This window comes from Salmo salar, chromosome ssa10 (assembly GCF_905237065.1).
Source record: "Salmo salar chromosome ssa10, Ssal_v3.1, whole genome shotgun sequence".
NCBI classification, from domain to species: Eukaryota; Metazoa; Chordata; class Actinopteri; order Salmoniformes; family Salmonidae; genus Salmo; species Salmo salar.
The window spans coordinates 88818655-88838526 of NC_059451.1; the positions used below are offsets into that span (position 1 = coordinate 88818655).

The window sequence follows — 19872 nt, forward strand, 5'->3', positions numbered from 1 at the left end:
TATATGGCTACTAATACTTGGAAAGCTAAATCAAAGTCCAAGTATACAGGTTTGACGATATTCTTGCAGAAAAATTGAATTTAAATGTGAATGTCTGCTTCACAATTTTCCCAAATGTACCTGGGGACTTCACACTATAAGTCGTGTTGTCCACTAATTTTTCAAGTTATCCATCCAAAACCTTGCACATCCACTGCTGCCATCTTGTGGACAGTATCGGAATTACAACCAGAGTGATGGCTACAACTGAGACCTTTCTCTTTCATTTCAAAGATGGTAGTAGAAAAAGACCAGTTGGTTTTTTCTTTGTATTTTCTTCTACCAGATCTATTGTGTTATATTCTCCTACATTCAATTCACATTTCCACAAACTTCAAAGTGTTTCCTTTCAAATGGTACCAAGAATATGCATATCCTTGCTTCAGGGCCTGAGCTACAGGCAGTTAGATTTGGGTATGTCATGTAGGCGAAAATTGAAAAAAAGGGGGCAATCCCTAAGAAGTTTTTTCTATTGTTACAGAGGGCACAGTGTGTGTGTGGCGCTTTATGTAATTGTAACTGACAATTGACCTGTAAGTCTATGTCGTTGTTTTTTGTTTGAATTGTTTACGTGTTCGCTATGTGGGGGAAATGATAAGACAAGCGGAACTACGTGGCTAATAACTGTTGTAACGGGGATCATTATCGTAGCAACACACCTTTGGAGTGAAGGCAATCCCGCGCTGTGTTAGCTAAGTTTTCATGTCTTCGGGTGTAGTTCGTAAAGGTTGAAGTGTGTATGTTAGGATGGTAACGTTGTAATAATTAAGGATGAAGCGTGAATTCATGCCAGGAATGTTAAGTGTGAAGTTTTGATTTCCTCCCTTCTGTAATTAGCAGCCAATGAGGTATTTTTCCTTAATTAATGTGTTTAATCTGATACTGTTATAGCTCCAGCTAAACTGTTTATGTATGTAAGCACTTCAGAGTTATACCAAGCTAATAAGTCTCTCATAAGACAAGAAAGTTGTAAGAGTGTGCTTAACTGTACTTTCATTTACTTTATAGTTCTCACGGAAGGTGATAATTCTGACTAAACTACAGAATAAAGCCGCCAGTTAAAATCAAGGAACGGTTGTGCTCGTGGTTACTGGAGGGAGCTACAGTGAGAACTCAATGCTCTTCACGAGCAAGAGACAAAGAAGAATCTCATCCAGCTGTAAAACATCTACAAGATTCCCAAATCCTGGTAGGCCCTGTCATCTGCCAGATAAGAGTTTTGCACCTACCTGCAACCTAAGAAGAAAATCTCCACATAAGGAAGCGTCATGAGGCAACATAAGGTCAAGGCTAACAGGAAAGTCAGACACGCAAGTACAAGTCAAGGTGTTTGAAGGTGGTCCTAGCCTTGTGAACAGCTAATAAGAGACTTTAAGATTACAATTCGTAAGGACTGGAGATAGTTGTGTATTTCATCAAGATGCTGGTATTATGCATTTGGTCTTTCTATCTTAATGTATCGCTGGTATGTGTATTACTGGAAAATATTATTTGATACTTACTAAATATATATATAGTTACAAAACATTAAGGGTCAGCGTACACCTATTAATTCTATTTTCACCTGTAAGTTAATAGTGTAATTGTTTGGTAAGGTGTTTGTTCAAGCCTTTGTTACAAGCATTAAACATGTTTATACCATGTACTAAGGTTTAAATTACAGTGAATTGGAGTATAAATTACCTACTCACTTATCCAAACCTTACCTAGAATTGATTTGATTTGATTTAGAATGTCAGAAAGAGGTAGTTTCACTAAAGGTGATAGAGATGGGGTGGGTCAAGTTGAGCAGCTGCAGCAACACCTCGCAAACTTCAAGCCTTCATCAGAACAAACAGAGCAGCAGGAAGAGACCCAGACTGGTGTGGAGTCATGGCTGCCAGCAAATGATGATACAGTGGCTGCTAATGAGACATCACAACAAGAGCCACGAAAAGGTGAGAGGGTCCACAGGTTAACTGAAAAGGGCAGAGAACTGCGCGACGAAATGTGGAGACAGCTCGAACATCATTTCAGGGTCAGCTATGAGAAGTGGAAGGCTCTGGAAAAGGAAGCAAAACTGTCACTGACAGGCTGTTGCTCTGAAGACCTACTAGAAGACCTCTTAAACAAGATTAGCCATACCTCTACAGAGCTAAACCTTGTCTATGTAAATTTGCGTCAAATCGACATTCCCAACAACGATATACGCCGCAGAGTTGATACTTGTGAAGCAGTTACAATGTCTATTATCAAGACTGTAAGGTGTCATTTAAAAGGCAGAGAAGAAGGTCAAAGTAACCAGATAGAGCTGCACTGGAAGGACAGCAATTCCTTGTGCATGTCCGAACTCTCACATAAGTCAAGTCTCAACTATCAGCCCTCAAGTGCTTCCTCCCAGTCTCAAATCAGCTCAAAGGTCAACTCCAGACGCTCAAGCGTGTCATCTGTCAAGAGACAAGAGGCTGCGGCAGAAGTTGCTGCCAACCAAGCAGCTTTAGAAGTAATGGTTACGCAAGATTGCCAACTAGAAGAGTTTCAGAGACTCGAAGATGAAGATAAGAAGAGGACAATGGAGCAAGAAGCTGAGGCTGTGAAACGCAGCTTAGAAGAAGCTACGCTGCGAGTCAAGTTAGAGGTAGAAAATGCTGCCAGACGAAGGACGCTAGAAGACAAGCATAGAGAGTTAGAGCACCTACAAGTGCTCAAGAAACTAAATGCTGCCAAGGCACGGATGCAAGTGTATGAGCAAGATGAAAACTCAGAGGACGAGAAGAGCAACTACTCTCTAACTGCAAATCTGTGAAAGAAGTCATGCACAGAAGTGGCTCATTTCACAGTCTCTCACCACAACCTGTTGTGACAAGCACACAACAAGAAGATGGCACCAAGACCATGTTCAGGTTACTAGCGGAATCAATCAGTGAAAGCCGCCTCCCCATACCAGAACCAGTAACATTCAATGGAGAACCACTCTCGTTCACTGACTGGAAGGTCTCTTTTCAGACTCTGATAGAGAGGAAGAACATACCAGCAACTGAGAAGATATATTACTTAAGAAAATATGTCGGTGGGCCTGCCAAGAAAGCCATCGAAAGTTACTTTATGTTAGGAACAGAGTCAGCCTACCATGCTGCGTGGACCATTCTTGAAGAAAGGTACGGAAGCAAATTCCTCATTGCCAAGTCCTTCAGAGATAAGCTTAATGCATGGCCTAAGATAGGATCCAAGGACAGTCTTGAACTTAGAGACCTTGTAGACTTTTTTCGCAGCTGTGAGGCTGCTATGTCTCAGAATAAGGGCCTGGAGGTGCTTAATGACTGTAATGAAAACAAAAAGATCCTCCCTAAACTTCCAGATTGGCTAACTTCAAGATGGAATAGAAAGGTCACAGACATCTTAGAAGAAACTGAAATCTTTCCTAGCTTCAGTCAGTTTGTGAAGTTTCTCACGAGAGAAGCCAAGATCGCTTGCAATCCTGTAACATCCCTTCATGCTTTGAAACCAAGCGAAAATGGAAAACCTAAGACGCCAAGGATTCAAAGCCCCGGAGCAAGGGTATTAGCAACTAACTCTGATGAGAAAGATACTGTTACTAGTTGTGTCTTCTGTGAGAAGTCAGGTCACAGTCTCCATAAATGTTGGAAGTTCTTGGATAAGCCCACCGCAGAGCGACAGAAGTTTGTTCAAGAGAATAAATTGTGCTTTGGCTGTTTAAGGCCTGGGCATCATTCGAAAGATTGTGATAACAGGAACACCTGTGACACATGTCAGAGGAGGCATCCATCCTGCGTGCATGAAGATCGTACTAAAGAAAGGTCAAGGGATAGGAAGACAGAGCCCCCACAAGATAAGGGGACTAGAGCGTCAAGTGAGGCCATATCTTACAGAGTCGTAAGGGACATTAACAACACTCACACCTCCACAATCTTTCCAGTATGGGTGTCAACTACAAGCGAGCCAAATCGTGAAGTTCTCGTGTATGCAGTTCTTGACACCCAGAGCGACACCACTTTTATCCTTGAAGAGACAACAAAAGCTCTCAATACGAAGAAGGAGCTAGTACAACTGAAACTCTCTACAATGGCTTCAAGGAATACCATCGTGCTCTGCCAGAAGCTGTCTGGTTTGCAGGTTAGAGGGTTTTACTTGGAGAAGAAAATCCCTCTGCCAACGACCTACTCAAGAGACTTTATTCCGGCAAACAGTAATGATATTCCTACTCCAGAGACTGCAAGAGCATGGTCTCCTCTTGAACACATTGCAGAGGAGATTGATCCTCAACAGAGCTGGGATGTCGGTCTCTTAATTGGCTACAACTGCTCCCAGGCTCTCCTTCCAATAAAATTTTTGTCTGGTAAGGGAAATCAGCCTTTTGCTCAGAGAACAGACCTTGGCTGGAGCATAGTTGGCTATGGAAACCCATGTATCGACTATGGCGATGCTATTGGAATGAGTCATCGGGTTATCGTTAGACAGGTGATGCCAAGTCTTCAATGTTCTTCCAACCTCACAAATCAAGTGCACTATGTTTGTAGAACACACGTAAGAGAGGTAATCACAGCACTGGACATTATCAAGACGCTTGAATCCGACTTCAACGAGAGAGCTGCAGAAGAGGACCTCATATCTCAAGAGGATATCCGGTTCCTGACAAAAATGAAAGCGGGCATCAGACACAAGGACAGTGGACATTACGAGATGCCGCTGCCATTTAAGGAAGAAAGACCCAACCTGCCGAACAATAAGACATGTGCAGTTCACCATCTCAAGTGCCTGGAAAGGAGGCTAAGGAGAGACAAGCAGTACTATAAGGACTACACAGCATTCATGGAAGAGACCATAGCTTGTGGAGATGCTGAGAAGGTCTCCGAGGAGGAAATTAACAAGCATCCAGCATGGTACATCCTGCACCATGGGGTTTATCACCCACAAAAGCCTGGGAAGATACGAGTCGTCTTTGACTGCTCAGTGAAGTTTCGAGAGACGTCCTTAAATGACCATCTCCTTACCGGTCCAGAGTTGACAAACACGTTGCTGGGTGTCCTTTGCCATTTTCTTAAGGGTCCAGTCACAGTCATGTGTGACGTAGAGCGCAAGTTCCACCAGTTTCATGTGAAAGCAGAAGACCAAGATTATCTGCGGTTCCTTTGGTGGGAGAACAGAGATCTAGAGTCTCAACCCTCAATGTATCGTATGAAGGTCCACTTGTTCGGCGCAGCTTCATCTCCTGGGTGTGCCAACTATGGCCTCAACCATCTTGCTGCCGAAGGACGAGGAAGCTTCAGTGAGGAGTCTATCCAGTTCATAGAAAGGAACTTTTATGTTGATGTTGGGTTGGCAAACTTCGGTTGCACAAGTTTATCTCTAACAGCAAGGAAGTTATAGCCACAATTCCCAAGGAAGAACGTGCTGAGGGTGCCAAAGACCTGGATATGGCTCTGGGTGAACCACACATGGAGAGGGCACTTGGTGTACTGTGGTGTGTCGCATCAGACGAGTTCCAGTTTAGAGTAGTTGTCAAGGAGCGCCCACTCACAAGAAGAGGAGTGTTGTCTACAGTAGCCTCTGTATATGATCCGCTTGGGTTTGTGGCACCCTTTGTCCTGGCAGGGAAGCAGATGTGTCGTGACAAGATCGACTGGGATGACCCCCTTCCAGATGACCTACGTTCCCAGTGGGAATTCTGGCTCCAAGGTCTACAAAACCTTTCTGAAATAAGGGATCCAATGAGGCTACTTGCCATCAAGTTTCAAGGAAATGCAGAGTTATGAGCTCCATCACTTCTCCGACGCTAGTACCTCAGGTTATGGAGAGTGCTCATACCTCAGAACAATCAGCATAGCAGGAGAAGTTCATTGCTCCCTAGTTATGGGAAGTCGAGAGTCGCCCCTTCTAAGGTTACGACCATACCACGACTGGAACTTTCAGCAGCGGTGGTAACTGTTCGAACAAGTGACATGCTCAAAAAGGAGCTAGAGATACAAGGTTCTACAGGAATTCTTCTGGACAGACTCGAAGGTAGTTCTTGGCTACATCAACAATGAAGCCAGAAGATTCCACATCTTTGTAGCTAACCGTATTCAACGCATTAAGCAAAGCACAGATCTTGACAATGAAGTCCACAATTATCTTACCACCACCTGGACAGTTCATCAAGGAAGATCTTTATCTCCGCAAGAGATGGCGCAGAGTACAATTCTTAGCCAATGAATTCTAGACAAGGTGGAAGAAAGAGTACCTCCTAAACCTCCAACACAGACTGAAATGAAATAAAGACAGAAGAAACACAAGGATTAATGACATTGTCATCTTGCAAGATGATACTCCACCACGCAACCAGTGGAAATTGGCAAAGGTTACAGAAGTGTACCCGGGACAGGATGGCCGGGTGAGAAGATTCAAGTTACTGATCAGCGACTCAACCCTGGATGAGAGAGGTAACCGCATCACCAAAACCACCTATCTGGAGAGGCCCATCCATAAGACAGTCACCCTCCTGGAAGCCGATCAAGAAACCTGCAGACCTCTTTCACAGAAATCACCGGTGATTGGTGGGAGTGTAACTGACAATTAACCTATAAGTCTATGTTGTTGTTTTTTGTTTGAATTGTTTACGTGTTCGCTATGCGGGGGAAATGATAAGACAAGTGGAACTATGTGGCTAATAACTGTTGTAACGGGGATCATTATCGTAGCAACACACCTTTGGAGTGAAGGCAGTCCCGCGCTGTGTTAGCTAAGTTTTCATGTCTTCGGGTGTAGTTCGTAAAGGTTGAAGTGTGTATGTTAGGATGGTAACGTTGTAATAATTAAGGATGAAGCGTGAATTCATGCCAGGAATGTTAAGTGTGAAGTTTTGATTTCCTCCCTTCTGTAATTAGCAGCCAATGAGGTATTTTTCCTTAATTAATGTGTTTAATCTGATACTGTTATAGCTCCAGCTAAACTGTTTATGTATGTAAGCACTTCAGAGTTATACCAAGCTAATAAGTCACTCGTAAGACAAGAAAGTTGTAAGAGTGTGCTTAACTGTATTTTCATTTACTTTATAGTTCTCACGGAAGGTGATAATTCTGACTAAAACTACAGAATAAAGCCGCCAGTTAAAATCAAGGAACGGTTGTGCTCGTGGTTACTGGAGGGAGCTACAGTGATTACAAAGGCAAAAATAGGACACAACCTCTGTCCTCCCAAGACCCCGTTCCTCAATTCCCCCTCAGTCCAGACAGACAGTTCTGTCACAGCTGGCACTTCTGTGCTCATCGTTTCCTACCCTCCTTTCAGTGGATCAGTACAATTAAACAATGTAAGCCGGCACATTTAACCGATGACTCATTGTTTTTCCCTGTGTCATTTGGTCCAGAGCAAGCAAGTGGAAAATATGTAGGAGTTCTGAGAGGGTATCATCTTAAATTGTCGCTAAATTAAAGAGCGCATTGGGGATCTGGAGTTCCTCATTGGCTAGCAGTGTGTTGTTGAAGAACCAGAGGGCCTAGTTCTAGTTCTGTCCTGTCACCATGACGATGCCTGCTCTATGTATAATAACCCTTTGTGCTCCGTAGCATCACGGGCATTAGAGGAGTTTAAACAGTCACAGGAACACGGCTCAAATAAAGAATGTATGACGGGAAATTAGTCTCCCAAAACATCTCTTCCTATTCAGCCCACCCCAGTGCATCAGAGCACAGCTACTCCAGCATGCCGCATTTAGCCTCTTAGACCCCAACAAATCAGGGTATTTATAGCAAATTCCGCCCTTCTTATTCTTTTTAAAACTGTTAATCAAGATTAGCGGATGCCGAATGGTATTTGGGATTTCCATTGTTTCTCTCCATGCATTGAGGGAATGGGGAATCAGGGCAAAGAGTTAAAGGGCAATTCCGCCACTTTTCAACCTCATATACACTATCTTCAGCAACATACCAGTGTCTATATATGTGAAAACAGCACGTTTCTATGATTAAAAAGATAAGAAAGGTCCTAAAAAAGCTCAGTTCAAATCACATTTTATTGGTCACATACACATGGTTAGCAGATGTTAATGCGAGTGTAGAGAAATGCTTGTGCTTCTAGTTCCGACAGTGCAGTAATATCTAACAAGTAAACTAACAATTCCCCAACAACTACCTAATACACACAAATCTAAAAGGGGTGAATGAGAATATGTACATGTAAGTATATGGATGAGCGATGGCCGAGCGGCATAGCCAAGGTGCACTAGATGGTATAAAATACAATATATACATGTGATATGAGTAATGTAAGATATGTAGACATTATTAAAGTGGCATTATTTAGAGTGACATTGTTTAAAGTGACTAGTGATCCATTTATTAAAGTGTCCAGTGATTGGGTCTCAATGTAGGCAGCAGCCTCTCTGAGTTAGTGATTGCTGTTTAACAGTCTGATGGCCTTGAGATAGAAGCTGTTTTTCAGCCTCTCGGTCCCAGCTTTGATGCACCTGTACTGACCTCGCCTTCTGGATGGTAGCGGTGTGAACAGGCAGTGGCTCGGGTGGTTGATGTCCTTGATGATCTTTTCTAGTCAGAGGGAGGGTATTTTCTTACTCCCCAAGTTACCTCAAATCTCATAGTGTTTGGAAATAAGTGTTTTTAAAATGTTTTAATTTATGATGTTGTCATTCAGTAAAACGCTTTAACTTTATATTTTTTCTATAAAACGTAGAAATGCACTGTTTGGAGTTGCCCTTTAAGGGCAATGTTAGGCTGTCATGCAGGTGGTGCCATGAGTTGGCAAGTTTATGCTGTTTTGAGGTAACTGGTCTGATGTGGAGGTGTCATTGATGTGTTGGTGCTGGTCAATTCCACGGTAACGGAATTGCGCTGATTTTCCACTTAAACTGTATGCCAAACAAAAACCATTGATTTCAAAGTTTAACAAACCATACAACTCTATGCACAAGGACTACTTTGAACAATTTACACAGAAAATAATGGGGTGTCAGCTATGCCATGACACAATGATTGTCATTTTCTTCATGGGGATGTATCCTAAATAAGTACACAAAGGTATAAATATACAATATCCTCCTTGGCATATTTGGGTATTATTCTTCTCACTTGATATTATTTTAATGAGCTCTGCCCAAAACAAGACCGAATTTGGATGGTCCGGACCAGATCAAATCTGAACCAATCATAGACGTCTATGGTTCACAAGTTTGGACATCAAAGTACAGCACAGTAGAGCTCAGTAGAGAACAGTATAGCACAGCACATTAAAGAACAGTATAGCACAGAACAGTGTAGTAGAGTAGAGTTCAGTACAGTAAAGTAAAGTACAGTAGAGTTCAGTACAGTAGAGTATAGTTCAGTAAAGTAAAGTACAGTAGAGTTCAGTACAGTAGAGTATAGTTCAGTACAATAAAGTAGAGTTCAGTACAGTACAATACAGTACATTATAGTGTACTCAACTCTAGTGTGCTCTACTCTGTAGTGTACTCTACTGTGTTGTACTATACTGTACTGTGCTGTTATATAGACTTAGCTTTCATTTGACATGCTCCTATGAACTTCACGTGTTGGTGCTCATGGGTCCTTTTACATGGAAATGTCCTGCTCTTACTCTTAGCTTGCTCACCTGTGTGCTGTTCTAACCCTGGAGAAAGAAGAGCTGGATGGCCTACTACTCCTCACTCTCCCATTGGCTCAGGTGGAACCTTTTGAAGTCCCTGTGGGGTCAACAGTACCCTTTTTTCTGTTATCCATGTGATTGGAACCAATACCTTTGTTTAATTCACTAAATGGATTAGAGGTACCCTCTGGAGAAAGGTGCCATGATGATACAGTACAACAGAACACAGAGGTATTCCCTCAACCGCCCCAGTCTCAGTTCTCACATGACTATTAATCACATGTTAGAGAATATGACACCTGCCTGTTGGCAGATGTATGGGTTTGAGGCCATGTAGTACTGGGCACCTGTCTAGAGGGCCAGCCAAGCAAACAGGTTTGTTGTAACAACACCAGTTCAGTTCTTCTCATAGCCATTCCTTAACCTGCTTGCTGTGGAGGCGGCCTGGCAGGCAGGCTGGCAGATGAGGGTAGCCCTCTGCTCTGCCACCTCAGTGAGTTAGGTAAACAAGACACTCACTCCGCTGGGCCTCCCTGACAGCTGCAGCAATCTGAGAACACCAGTAGTCAGTCGACCGACTTGGAGGGGGTGTAGGGGTGTGGGGACACACCTTACGGGAACAGCTCTGAGTTGAGGAGGAACAGAGAATGAGACGGAGAAAGAGAGAGTGCCATGTGTCCCTCTAACAAAGTGGTGTTAAGTGCCCCGCTGTTCCTCTTATGAGTTGCATTTTAAGGAGGAGACAGAGGGAGCACAGGGACATTTACCCATCAGGACTGGTTGTAAGTGAACGGTTTGACACACACACACACACACACACACACACACACACACACACACACACACACACACACACACACACACACACACACACACACACACAGAGATCCCCTAGCTATCCCAAGCAATTAATGTAGTGATTCATCTCAGGCTAATACCTGGTTAACAGCAGAGGGAATGTAAGACAGGGAAGGCAGAGAGAGAGAGAGAGAGAGAGAGAGAGAGTACTGTACTGCACAGGGATGACAGCGAGCTGACAGGCAGACTCCATCACACTGAACTGTGGTGGTTGTTTTCCTCTTCTCCTCCACTTCTGTAGCTGTAATGAGATGAGTGTGGAGGGAAATGGCTGCTGAGGCACACACTGGGGGGACACACTCACTTTCCTCTGATGGATTCTTTCTTACACCACAGCACTGCCATGAATGGCCATTTGAACAGCAGCAGACTAGAGACACGGCTACTGCGGAGCAGCAGAGTACATGTTTGTGTAATACACTGGAGAGAGAGAGAGAGAGAGAGAGAGAGAGAGAGAGATGTGTGTGTGTGTGTGTGTAGCTGCAGCCTTATCTGTAGAGAAGCCCCTCGCCACGGCACACGGAACGGCGGGGGTCAACCCTGCCCACCACACATTTTCATTTGCGGAGGCTTTCCAGACAGACAAGCGACAGGCTGAGCGGAGCTCGTATCCTGTAGCTCAGTAGGTTCAGTACAAAATCGTCTTGGAACGTTGCAGATAGAAAGGCCGTGAATAGAACTGACATGATTCCTTATAATCAGAGAGGCATGTTTGTTCTACATAATACATTTCTATCTGAACGTTGGTCAACGTTGTGTTTGTCCTCCTGCTGAACAATAGTGGAATTTGCGGTTCACTTTCAAAATACAAGTCCCTCATTGAAAGTGATGCAAATGGATACAAATAGTGGATATGCCATATGTGGACTAGATAATGCTAAACAAGGTTAGAATGTTGTTACATCATTTAAAAATTAAATACAATAATTAATTATTCTGACAATAAACTGGATTTTGTTGGTGGGGAAATTCCACTGTTGATGTATTAGACTGCATAATTGCATTGGAGGCATACTTACAGTATATACACTGTAGAGCCTAACCTATGGATTGTGCACCCATGAAACGGGATATCAGCCTACTCAGTGACACCCACAAAAAACTATTTTGAAGAGTTTCCACAAATATTAGCGTCTTCGCTCTTATTGTAGGACTTTGACTGTAGGAAATCACCTTTCTAGTCAGTCTATTGTATGTATTGGGCATTCATATTGCCATGTACAGCATTACCAATGGATTGTGCACTCATGAAATGGGGCATCAGCCTACTCAGTGACACCCGTAGAACTATTTAGAGTTTACACAAATATTAGTGTCTTAGCTCTATTGTACAGTGCATATAAGTATGCCCCAATGCAATTATGCAGTCTAATCGATCAGCAGTTATTTTTATTGTCAAATTAATGAATTATTGTATACATATTTTATTATGTAACAACATTCCAACCTTGTTTAGCATTATCTAGTCCAAATATGGCATTGTTCCGCTATCCCTTTGCATCACTTTTAATGAGGAACTTTAGTTTTGAAAGTGAACCATAAATTGCGCACACACGCACGCACACGCACGCACACGCACACGTACACACACACACACACACACACACACAGACATACTGTAGCACATGGGGATCTGTGAAACATACTCCTCAGCCTTAAGTGTCCTGCTTGCTTTGCCTCATTAGCTAGCTATTGAGGTGGCATGATCGGCTAAGATGCTTGAGGAGGACGTTTGTTTGTGAGAGGTCCTGAGTTCGCGCCAGGTATGGGCAGAATTGGGAGGAAGTGGCACTCGTTAAGCAAGCAGCATGATGTCCTTTATACACACACACACACGCAGAGGAAGGCAGCCACCGGTGACCATAGCAACAGAGTAAAAAATGTTCAACGTGTGAAAAGCGAATTGTTATAACACCATAAGCATGCATAACAAGTATTTACAGTCAACAGAAATTATTAGCTAACCAAAAAATAGATTAGAAAACAAAGATTTGTATTGTTAGATGTGACTCTGTAAAGCTACAGTTGAAGTCAAAAGTTTAAATACACTTGGTTGGAGTCATTAAAACTCGTTTTTCAACCACCACAAATTTCTTGTTAACAAACTATAGTTTTGGCAAGTCGGTTAGGACATCTACTTTGTGCATGACACAAGTAATTTTTCCAACAATTGTTTACAGACAGATTATTTCACTTATAATTCACTGTATCACAATTCCAGTGGGTCAGAAGTTTACATACACTAAATTGACTGTGCCTTCAAACAGCTTGGACAATTCCAGAAAATTATGTCATGACTTGAGAAGCTTCTGATAGGCTAATTGACATCTTTGAGTAAATTGGAGGTGTACCTGTGGATGTATTTCAAGGCCTACCTTCAAACTCAGTGCCTCTTTGCTTGACATCATGGGAAAATCAAAAGAAATCAGCCAAGACCTCAGAAAAAGAATTGTAGACCTCCACAAGTCTGGTTCGTCATTGGGAGCAATTTCCAAACACCTGAAGGTACCACGTTCATCTGTACAAACAATAGTACGCAAGTATAAACACCATGGGACCACGCAGACGTCATACCGTTCAGGAAGGAGACAGGTTCTGTCTCCTAGAGATGAACATACTTTGGTGAGAAAAGTGCAAATCAATCCCAGAACAACAGCAAAGGACCTTGTGAAGATGCTGGAAGAAACAAGTACAAAAGCATCTATATCCACAGTAAAACGAGTCCTATATCAACATAACCAGAAAGGCCGCTCAGCAAGGAAGAAGCCACTGCTCCAAAACAGCCATAAAAAGGCCAGACTACGGTTTGCAACTGCACATGGGGACAAAGATCGTACTTTTTGGAGAAATGTCCTCTGGTCTGATGAAACAAAAATAGAACTGTTTGGCCAAAATGACCATCGTTATGTTTGGAGGAAAAAGGGGGATGCTTGCAAGCCGAAGAACACCATCCCAACCATGAAGCTCGCGGGTGGCATCATCATGTTGTTTGGGTGCTTTGCTGCTGGAGGGACTGGTGCACTTCACAAAATAAATGGCATCATGAGGAAGAAACATTATGTGGATATATTGAAGCAACATCTCAAGACATCAGTCAGGAAGTTAAAGATTGGTCGCAAATGGGTCTTCCAAATGGACAATGACCTCAAGCATTCTTCCAAAGTTGTGGCAAAATGGCTTAAAGACAACAAAGTCAAGGTATTGGAGTTGCCATCACAAAGCCCAGACCTCAATCCTATAGAAAATGTGTGTGCAGAACTGAAAAAGCGTGTGCGATCAAGGAGGCCTACAAACCTGACTCAATTACACCAGCTTTGTCAGGAGGAATGGGCCAAAATTCACCCAACTTATTGTGGGAAGCTTGTGGAAGGCTACCTAAAACGTTTTACCCAAGTTAAACAATTTAAAGGCAATTCTACCAAATAGTAATTGAGTGTATGTAAACTTCTGACCCACTAGGAAGGTGATGAAAGAAATAAAAGCTGAAATGAATCATTCTCTCTACTATTATTCTGACATTTCACATTCTTAAAATAATATGGTAATCCTAACTGACCTAAGACAGTGAATTTGTACTAGCATTAAATGTCAGGAATTGTGAAAAACGGAGTTTAAATGTATTTGGCTAAGTTTAAATGTATTTGGCTAAGTTGTATGTAAACTTCCGACTTCAACTGTACATGTATGTGCTGACTGCTGACGTATCACCATGCATGCTACGTTGTGTCGAGCATAGTATAATGTGAATGCTCCTCAACCCAGTGGTGCCAACAATTTTTCAGTGAGAACTGCTACTGGCTCCTTGATTTGTCACTAGAAGTCGCAAGATTACGTTTTGATGTTGCCACGACGATGTCACAGCACTAATTTGCTTGCTGTACCACAGCTTCGGTCCCCAAAGTAGCGTTTTGTTTTTACCCCCTCTCCTGCCGCACGCACCCTTATCTTGTGCTACTCTGCCTGTGTGTGCACCGTTGCTATAACTTCTGTTGCACAGTCAGCTTCTCCCAATCTCGTTTGCGGCAGAATTGAGTGGGAAATCTCGGTTAATGCTATCAAAACCATAGAAACTCTCTATCAAAACCATAGAAACTCTCATTGGCAAAACTCCCCAAAGGCAGCCTGAAAAGTAGCTGAATTTGTCGCTAGCCTCTTTTACTAATAAAAGTCGCTGGAGGAGTCTTTATTTATTTCACCTTTATTTAACCAGGTAGGCTAGTTGAGAACAAGTTCTCATTTGCAACTGTGACTTGGCCAAGATAAAGCATAGCAATTCGACACATACAACAACACAGAGTTACACATGGAATAAACAAAACATACAGTCAATAATACAGTAGAACAAAAGAAAACAAAAAGTATATATACAGTGAGTGCAAATGAGGTAAGTTAAGGCAATAAATAGGTCATGGTGGCGAAGTAATTACAATATAGCAATTAAACACTTGAATGGTAGCTGTGCAGAAGATGAATATGCAAGTAGAGATACTGGGGTGCAAAGGAGCAAGATAAATAAATAAATACAGTATGGGGATGAGGTAGGTAGATAGATGGGCTGTTTACAGATGGGCTATGTACAGGAGCAGTGATCTGTGAGCTTCTCTGACAGCTGGTGCTTAAAGCTAGTAAGGGAGATATGAGTCTCCAGCTTCAGAGATTTTTGCAGTTCGTTCCAGTCATTGGCAGCAGAGAACTGGAAGGAAAGACGACCAAAGGAGGAATTGGCTTTGGGGTGACCAGTGAGATATACCTGCTGGAGCGCGTGCTACGAGTGGGTGCTGCTATGGTGACCAGTGAGCTGAGATAAGTCAGGGCTTTACCTAGCAGAGACTTGTACATAACCTGTAGCCGGTGGGTTTGGCGACGAGTATGAAGCGAGGGCCAACCAACGAGAGTGTACAGGTCGCAATGGTGGGTAGTGTATGGAGCTTTGGTGACAAAACGTATGGCACTGTGATAGACTGCATCCAGTTTGTTGAGTAGAGTGTTGGAGGCTATTTTATAGATGACATCACCGAAGTCGAGGATCGGTAGGATGGTCAGTTTTACGAGGGTATGTTTGGCAGCATGAGTGAAGGATGCTTTGTTGCGATATAGGAAGCCGATTCTAGATTTAATTTTGGTTTGGAGATGCTTAATGAGTCTTGAAGGAGAGTTTACAGTCTAACCAGACACCCAGGTATTTGTAGTTGTCCACGTATTCTAAGTCAGAGCCGTCCAGAGTAGTGATGCTGGATGGGCGAGCAGGTGCGGGCAGTGATCGATTGAATAGCATGCATTTAGTTTACTTGCGTTTAAGAGCAGTTGGAGGCCAAGGGAAGGAGAGTTGTATGGCATTGAAGCTCGTCTGGATGTTAGTTAACACAGTGTCCAAGGAGGGGCCAGAAGTATACAGAATGGTGTCGTCTGCGCAGAGGTGGATCAGAGAATCACCAACAGCAAGAGCAACATCATTGATGTATACAGAGAAGTGAGTCGGCCCGAGAATTGAACCCTGTGGCACACCTATAGAGACTGCCAGAGGTCCGGACAACAGGCCCCCCGATTTGACACACTGAACTCTATCAGAGAAGTAGTTGGTAGTTAAAGTAGTTAAAGTAGTTAAACCAGGCGAGGCAATCATTTGAGAAACCAAGGCTGTCGAGTCTGCCAATAAGAATGTGGAGATTGACAGAGTGGAAAGCCTTGGCCAGGTCGATGAATACGGCTGCACAGTAATGTCTCTTATTGATGGCGGTTATGATGTCATTTAGGACCTTGAGCGTGGCTGAGGTGCACCCATGACCAGCTCTGAAACCAGATTGCATAGCGGAGAAGGTACGGTGGGATTCGAAATGGTTGGTAATCTGTTTGTTAACTTGGCTTTCGAAGACCTTAGAAAGTAGGATAGATTTAGGTCTGTAGCAGTTTGGGTCTAGAGTGTCACCCCCTTTGAAGAGGGGGATGACCGCGGCAGCTTTCCAATCTTTGGGAATCTCAGACGATACGAAAGAGAGGTTGAATAGGCTAGTAATAGGGGTTGCAACAATTTCGGCAGATAATTTTAGAAAGAGAGTGTCCAGATTGTCTAGTCCGGCTGATTTGTATGGGTCCAGATTTTGCAGCTCTTTCAGAACATCAGCTATCTGGATTTGGGTGAAGGAGAAATGGTGGGGGCTTTGGCGGGTTGCTGTGGAGGGTGCCGGGCAGTTGACCGGGGTAGGGTTAGCCAGGTGGAAAGCATGGCCAGTCGTAGAGAAATGCTTATTGAAATTCTCAATTCTAGTGGATTTATCGGTGGTAACAGTGTTTCCTAGCCTCAGAGCAGTGGGCAGCTGGGAGGAGGTGCTCTTATTCTTCATGGACTTTACAATGTCCCAGAACTTTTTTGAGTTAGTACTACAGGATGCAAATTTCTGTTTGAAAAAGCTAGCCTTAGCTTTTCTAACTGCCTGTGTATATTTGTTCCTAACTTCCCTGAAAAGTTGCATATCACGGGGGCTATTCGATGCTAATGCAGAATGTCACAGGATGTTTTTGTGCTGGTCAAGGGCAGACAGGTCCTGGAGTGAACCAAGGACTATATCTATTCCTAGTTCAACATTTTTTGAGTGGGGCATGCTTATTTAAGATGGTGAGGAAGGCACTTTTAAAGAATAGCCAGGCATCATCTACTGACGGGATGAGGTCAATGTCATTCCAGGATTCCCCGGCCAGGCCGATTAGAAAGGCCTGCTCGCAGAAGTGTTTTAGGGAGCGTTTGACATTGATGAGGGGTGGTCATTTGGTCGCAGACCCATTACGGATGCAGGCAATGAAGCAGTGAACGCTGAGATCTTGATTGAAAACAGCAGAGGTGTATTTGGAGGGCGAGTTAGTTAAGATGACATCTATGAGGGTGGCCATGTTTACGGATTTGGGGTTGTACCTGGTAGGTTCATTGATAATTTGTGTGAGATTGAGGGCATCAAGCTTAGATTGTAGGATAGCCGGGGTGTTAAGCATGTCCCTGTTTATGTCACCTAGTAGCACAAGCTCAGAAGATAGATGGGGGGGTAATCAATTCACATATGGTATCGATGGCACAGCTGGGGGCAGAGGGAGGTCTATAGCAAGCGGCAACAGTGAGAGACTTGTTTCTGGAAAGGTGAATTTTTAGAAGTAGAAGCTCGAATTATTTGGGTACAGACTTGGATAGTAATACAGAACTCTGCAGGCTATCTTTACAGTAGATTGCAACACCGCCCCCTTTGGCAGTTCTATCTTGGCGGAAAATGTTATAGTTAGCGATGGAGATTTCAGGGTTTTTGGTGGTTTTCCTAAGCCAGGATTCAGACACGGCTAAGACATCCGGGTTGGCAGAGTGTGCTAAAACAGGGAGTAAAACAAACTTAGGGAGTAGGCTTCTAATGTTAACATGCATGAAACCAAGGCTTTTACGGTTACAGAAGTCAACAAATGAGAGCACCTGGGGAGTGGGAGTGGAGCTAGGCACTGTAGGACCTGGATTAACCTCCACATCACCAGAGGAACAGAGGAGAAGTAGGATAAGGGTATGGCTAAAGGCTATACGAACTGGCCGTCTAGCACGTTTGGAACAGAGAGTAAAAGGAGCAGGTTTCTGGGCACGATAGCATAGATTCAAGGCATAGTGTACAGACAAAGGTAAGGTAGGATGAGAGTACATTGGAGGTAAACCTAGGCATTGAGTAATGATGAGAGCGATATAGTCTCTAGAGACGTTTAAACCAGGTGATGTCATCGCATATGTAGGAGGTGGAACAACATGGTTGGTTAAGGCATATTGAGCAGGGCTAGAGGCTCTACAGTGAAATAAGACAGTAATCACTAACCAGGACAGTAATGGACGAGGCATATTGATATTAGAGAGAGGCATGCGTAGCCAAGTGAACATATGGGTCCAGTGAGTGGTTGGGCTGACTGGGGACACGGCGATTCAGATAGTTAGCAGGCCGATGCTAACAAGCTAACAGTTAGTAGGCCGGGGCTAAACAAGCTAGCAGTTAGCAGACCGGGTTAGCAAGCAAGCAGTTGGCAGACCAGGGCTAGCAGTTAGCAGACCGGGGCAGGCAAGCTAGCAGTTTGCAGACCGGGGCAAGCAAGCTAGCAGTTAACCGACCGGGGCTAGCAAGTTAGCCTTTGTTGGACGTCGCCGTGGGGGTAAGTCTGTTTTTGCCTCTTCGTGCGGTGACGTCGATAGACCAGTCGTGGAATTAGTAGGGTTCCAAGTAGCTCTAGGTAGCTAGTAGGCCGCGGTTAGCAGAATGAGCCTTCAGCGGACATCGCGCCTGAGGGGCCTGTTGAAATCCTCGGGCAGATTATGTCGGTATTCCAGTCGTAGAGGATCGGCGGGGTTCCGTGCCCCGTACCGGCAGTAGAAGGGGTCCGGATATTGTAGCCCAGGAGTGGGCTTCGGTGGTAGCACAGGAGCCCTGGCCGGGCTAGCTTCAGGCTAATTGGTGCTTGCTCCGGGATGTAAACGCTAGCCAGGAGTAGTCACCCTGGATTGCGGTTAGCTAGTTGCGAATATCCAGATGAAAATGTTCAGAGTTTGCAGTAGGAATCCGGGGATGTGGGGAAAAAAATATAAAAAATAATAATAGGTCCGTTATGCTCTGGTTTGAGTCACGTTGTACAAACTGGGGAGAGCTTTCCGAGCTAAAGGTTAGCTGATGACCGCTAGCAGTGGTTTGCTGACTGATAGCTGGTAGGTAGTTAGCTGGCTAGCTTCAGTTGAGGGATTCCAGATCCAAAGTAAATAGAAATACTTTAGAAATAAAAACAGATCCACGCCACATTGGGTGAGGCGGGTTGCAGGAGAGTATTTAGAAGTTGAGGTTTAGGAAATAATTTTTATAAGATATGCGAAGAAAAATATGTAAAAAGATATATACAAGGGACACGACAAGACAAAGACGTCTGACTGCTACACCATCTTGGATTCCATGTTGGAGTCTGAACTCCCTAAATATAGCGACAAAGGCCCTAAATTGGCAACACTGCCTCAACAAATGATACGTGTGGTGGGCGGTGCCACCTTCTATGTGCTGTGGGGATGGTTACTTGGATGTCTCCGTCACTCACCCTCTGCTCCACGCCCACCCTCCATAGGGGGATGTGGGGGATAAAGTTGGCGGCTAACACAGGTTCATATCCCAACTGTCCAGTGGCAGAAACTAAAGATCACATCCTCCTTCACTGTCAAACCTATGAACATCAAAGGCAAACGCTCAGAAGAACGATCACATCTCTGGGAATAAGCTTTACCCTCCCCAATTTACTCAAAACCCGTCCAGAACAAACTAATTCACTCAGCAATAATGTCTCTCCTCCATTCATGTAGACTAGAGTGTAGAATCTAGAACACCTCCATAGTGTCCATCACACTCCAGCCCGGTA

General features: G+C 43.8%; 2 protein-coding genes across 4 annotated transcripts in view; both read left to right on the forward strand.

Moving 5' to 3' along the window:
• Positions 1-19872, forward strand: part of igf1ra (insulin-like growth factor 1a receptor) — a 127620-nt gene that overhangs the window by 40274 nt on the left and 67474 nt on the right. The gene's annotated exons all lie outside the window — the stretch shown is intronic.
• LOC123724461 (uncharacterized) lies at positions 875-8110 on the forward strand. 2 transcript variants are annotated; one of them, XM_045688209.1, is made up of 2 exons: positions 875-887; positions 1048-8110. In XM_045688209.1, exon 2 carries the CDS (start codon positions 2833-2835, stop codon positions 5404-5406), a length of 2574 nt encoding a protein of 857 aa, XP_045544165.1. In that variant the 5' UTR covers positions 875-887; positions 1048-2832; the 3' UTR covers positions 5407-8110. Both variants share the same exon structure in this region, with proteins under 2 accessions (XP_045544165.1, XP_045544166.1).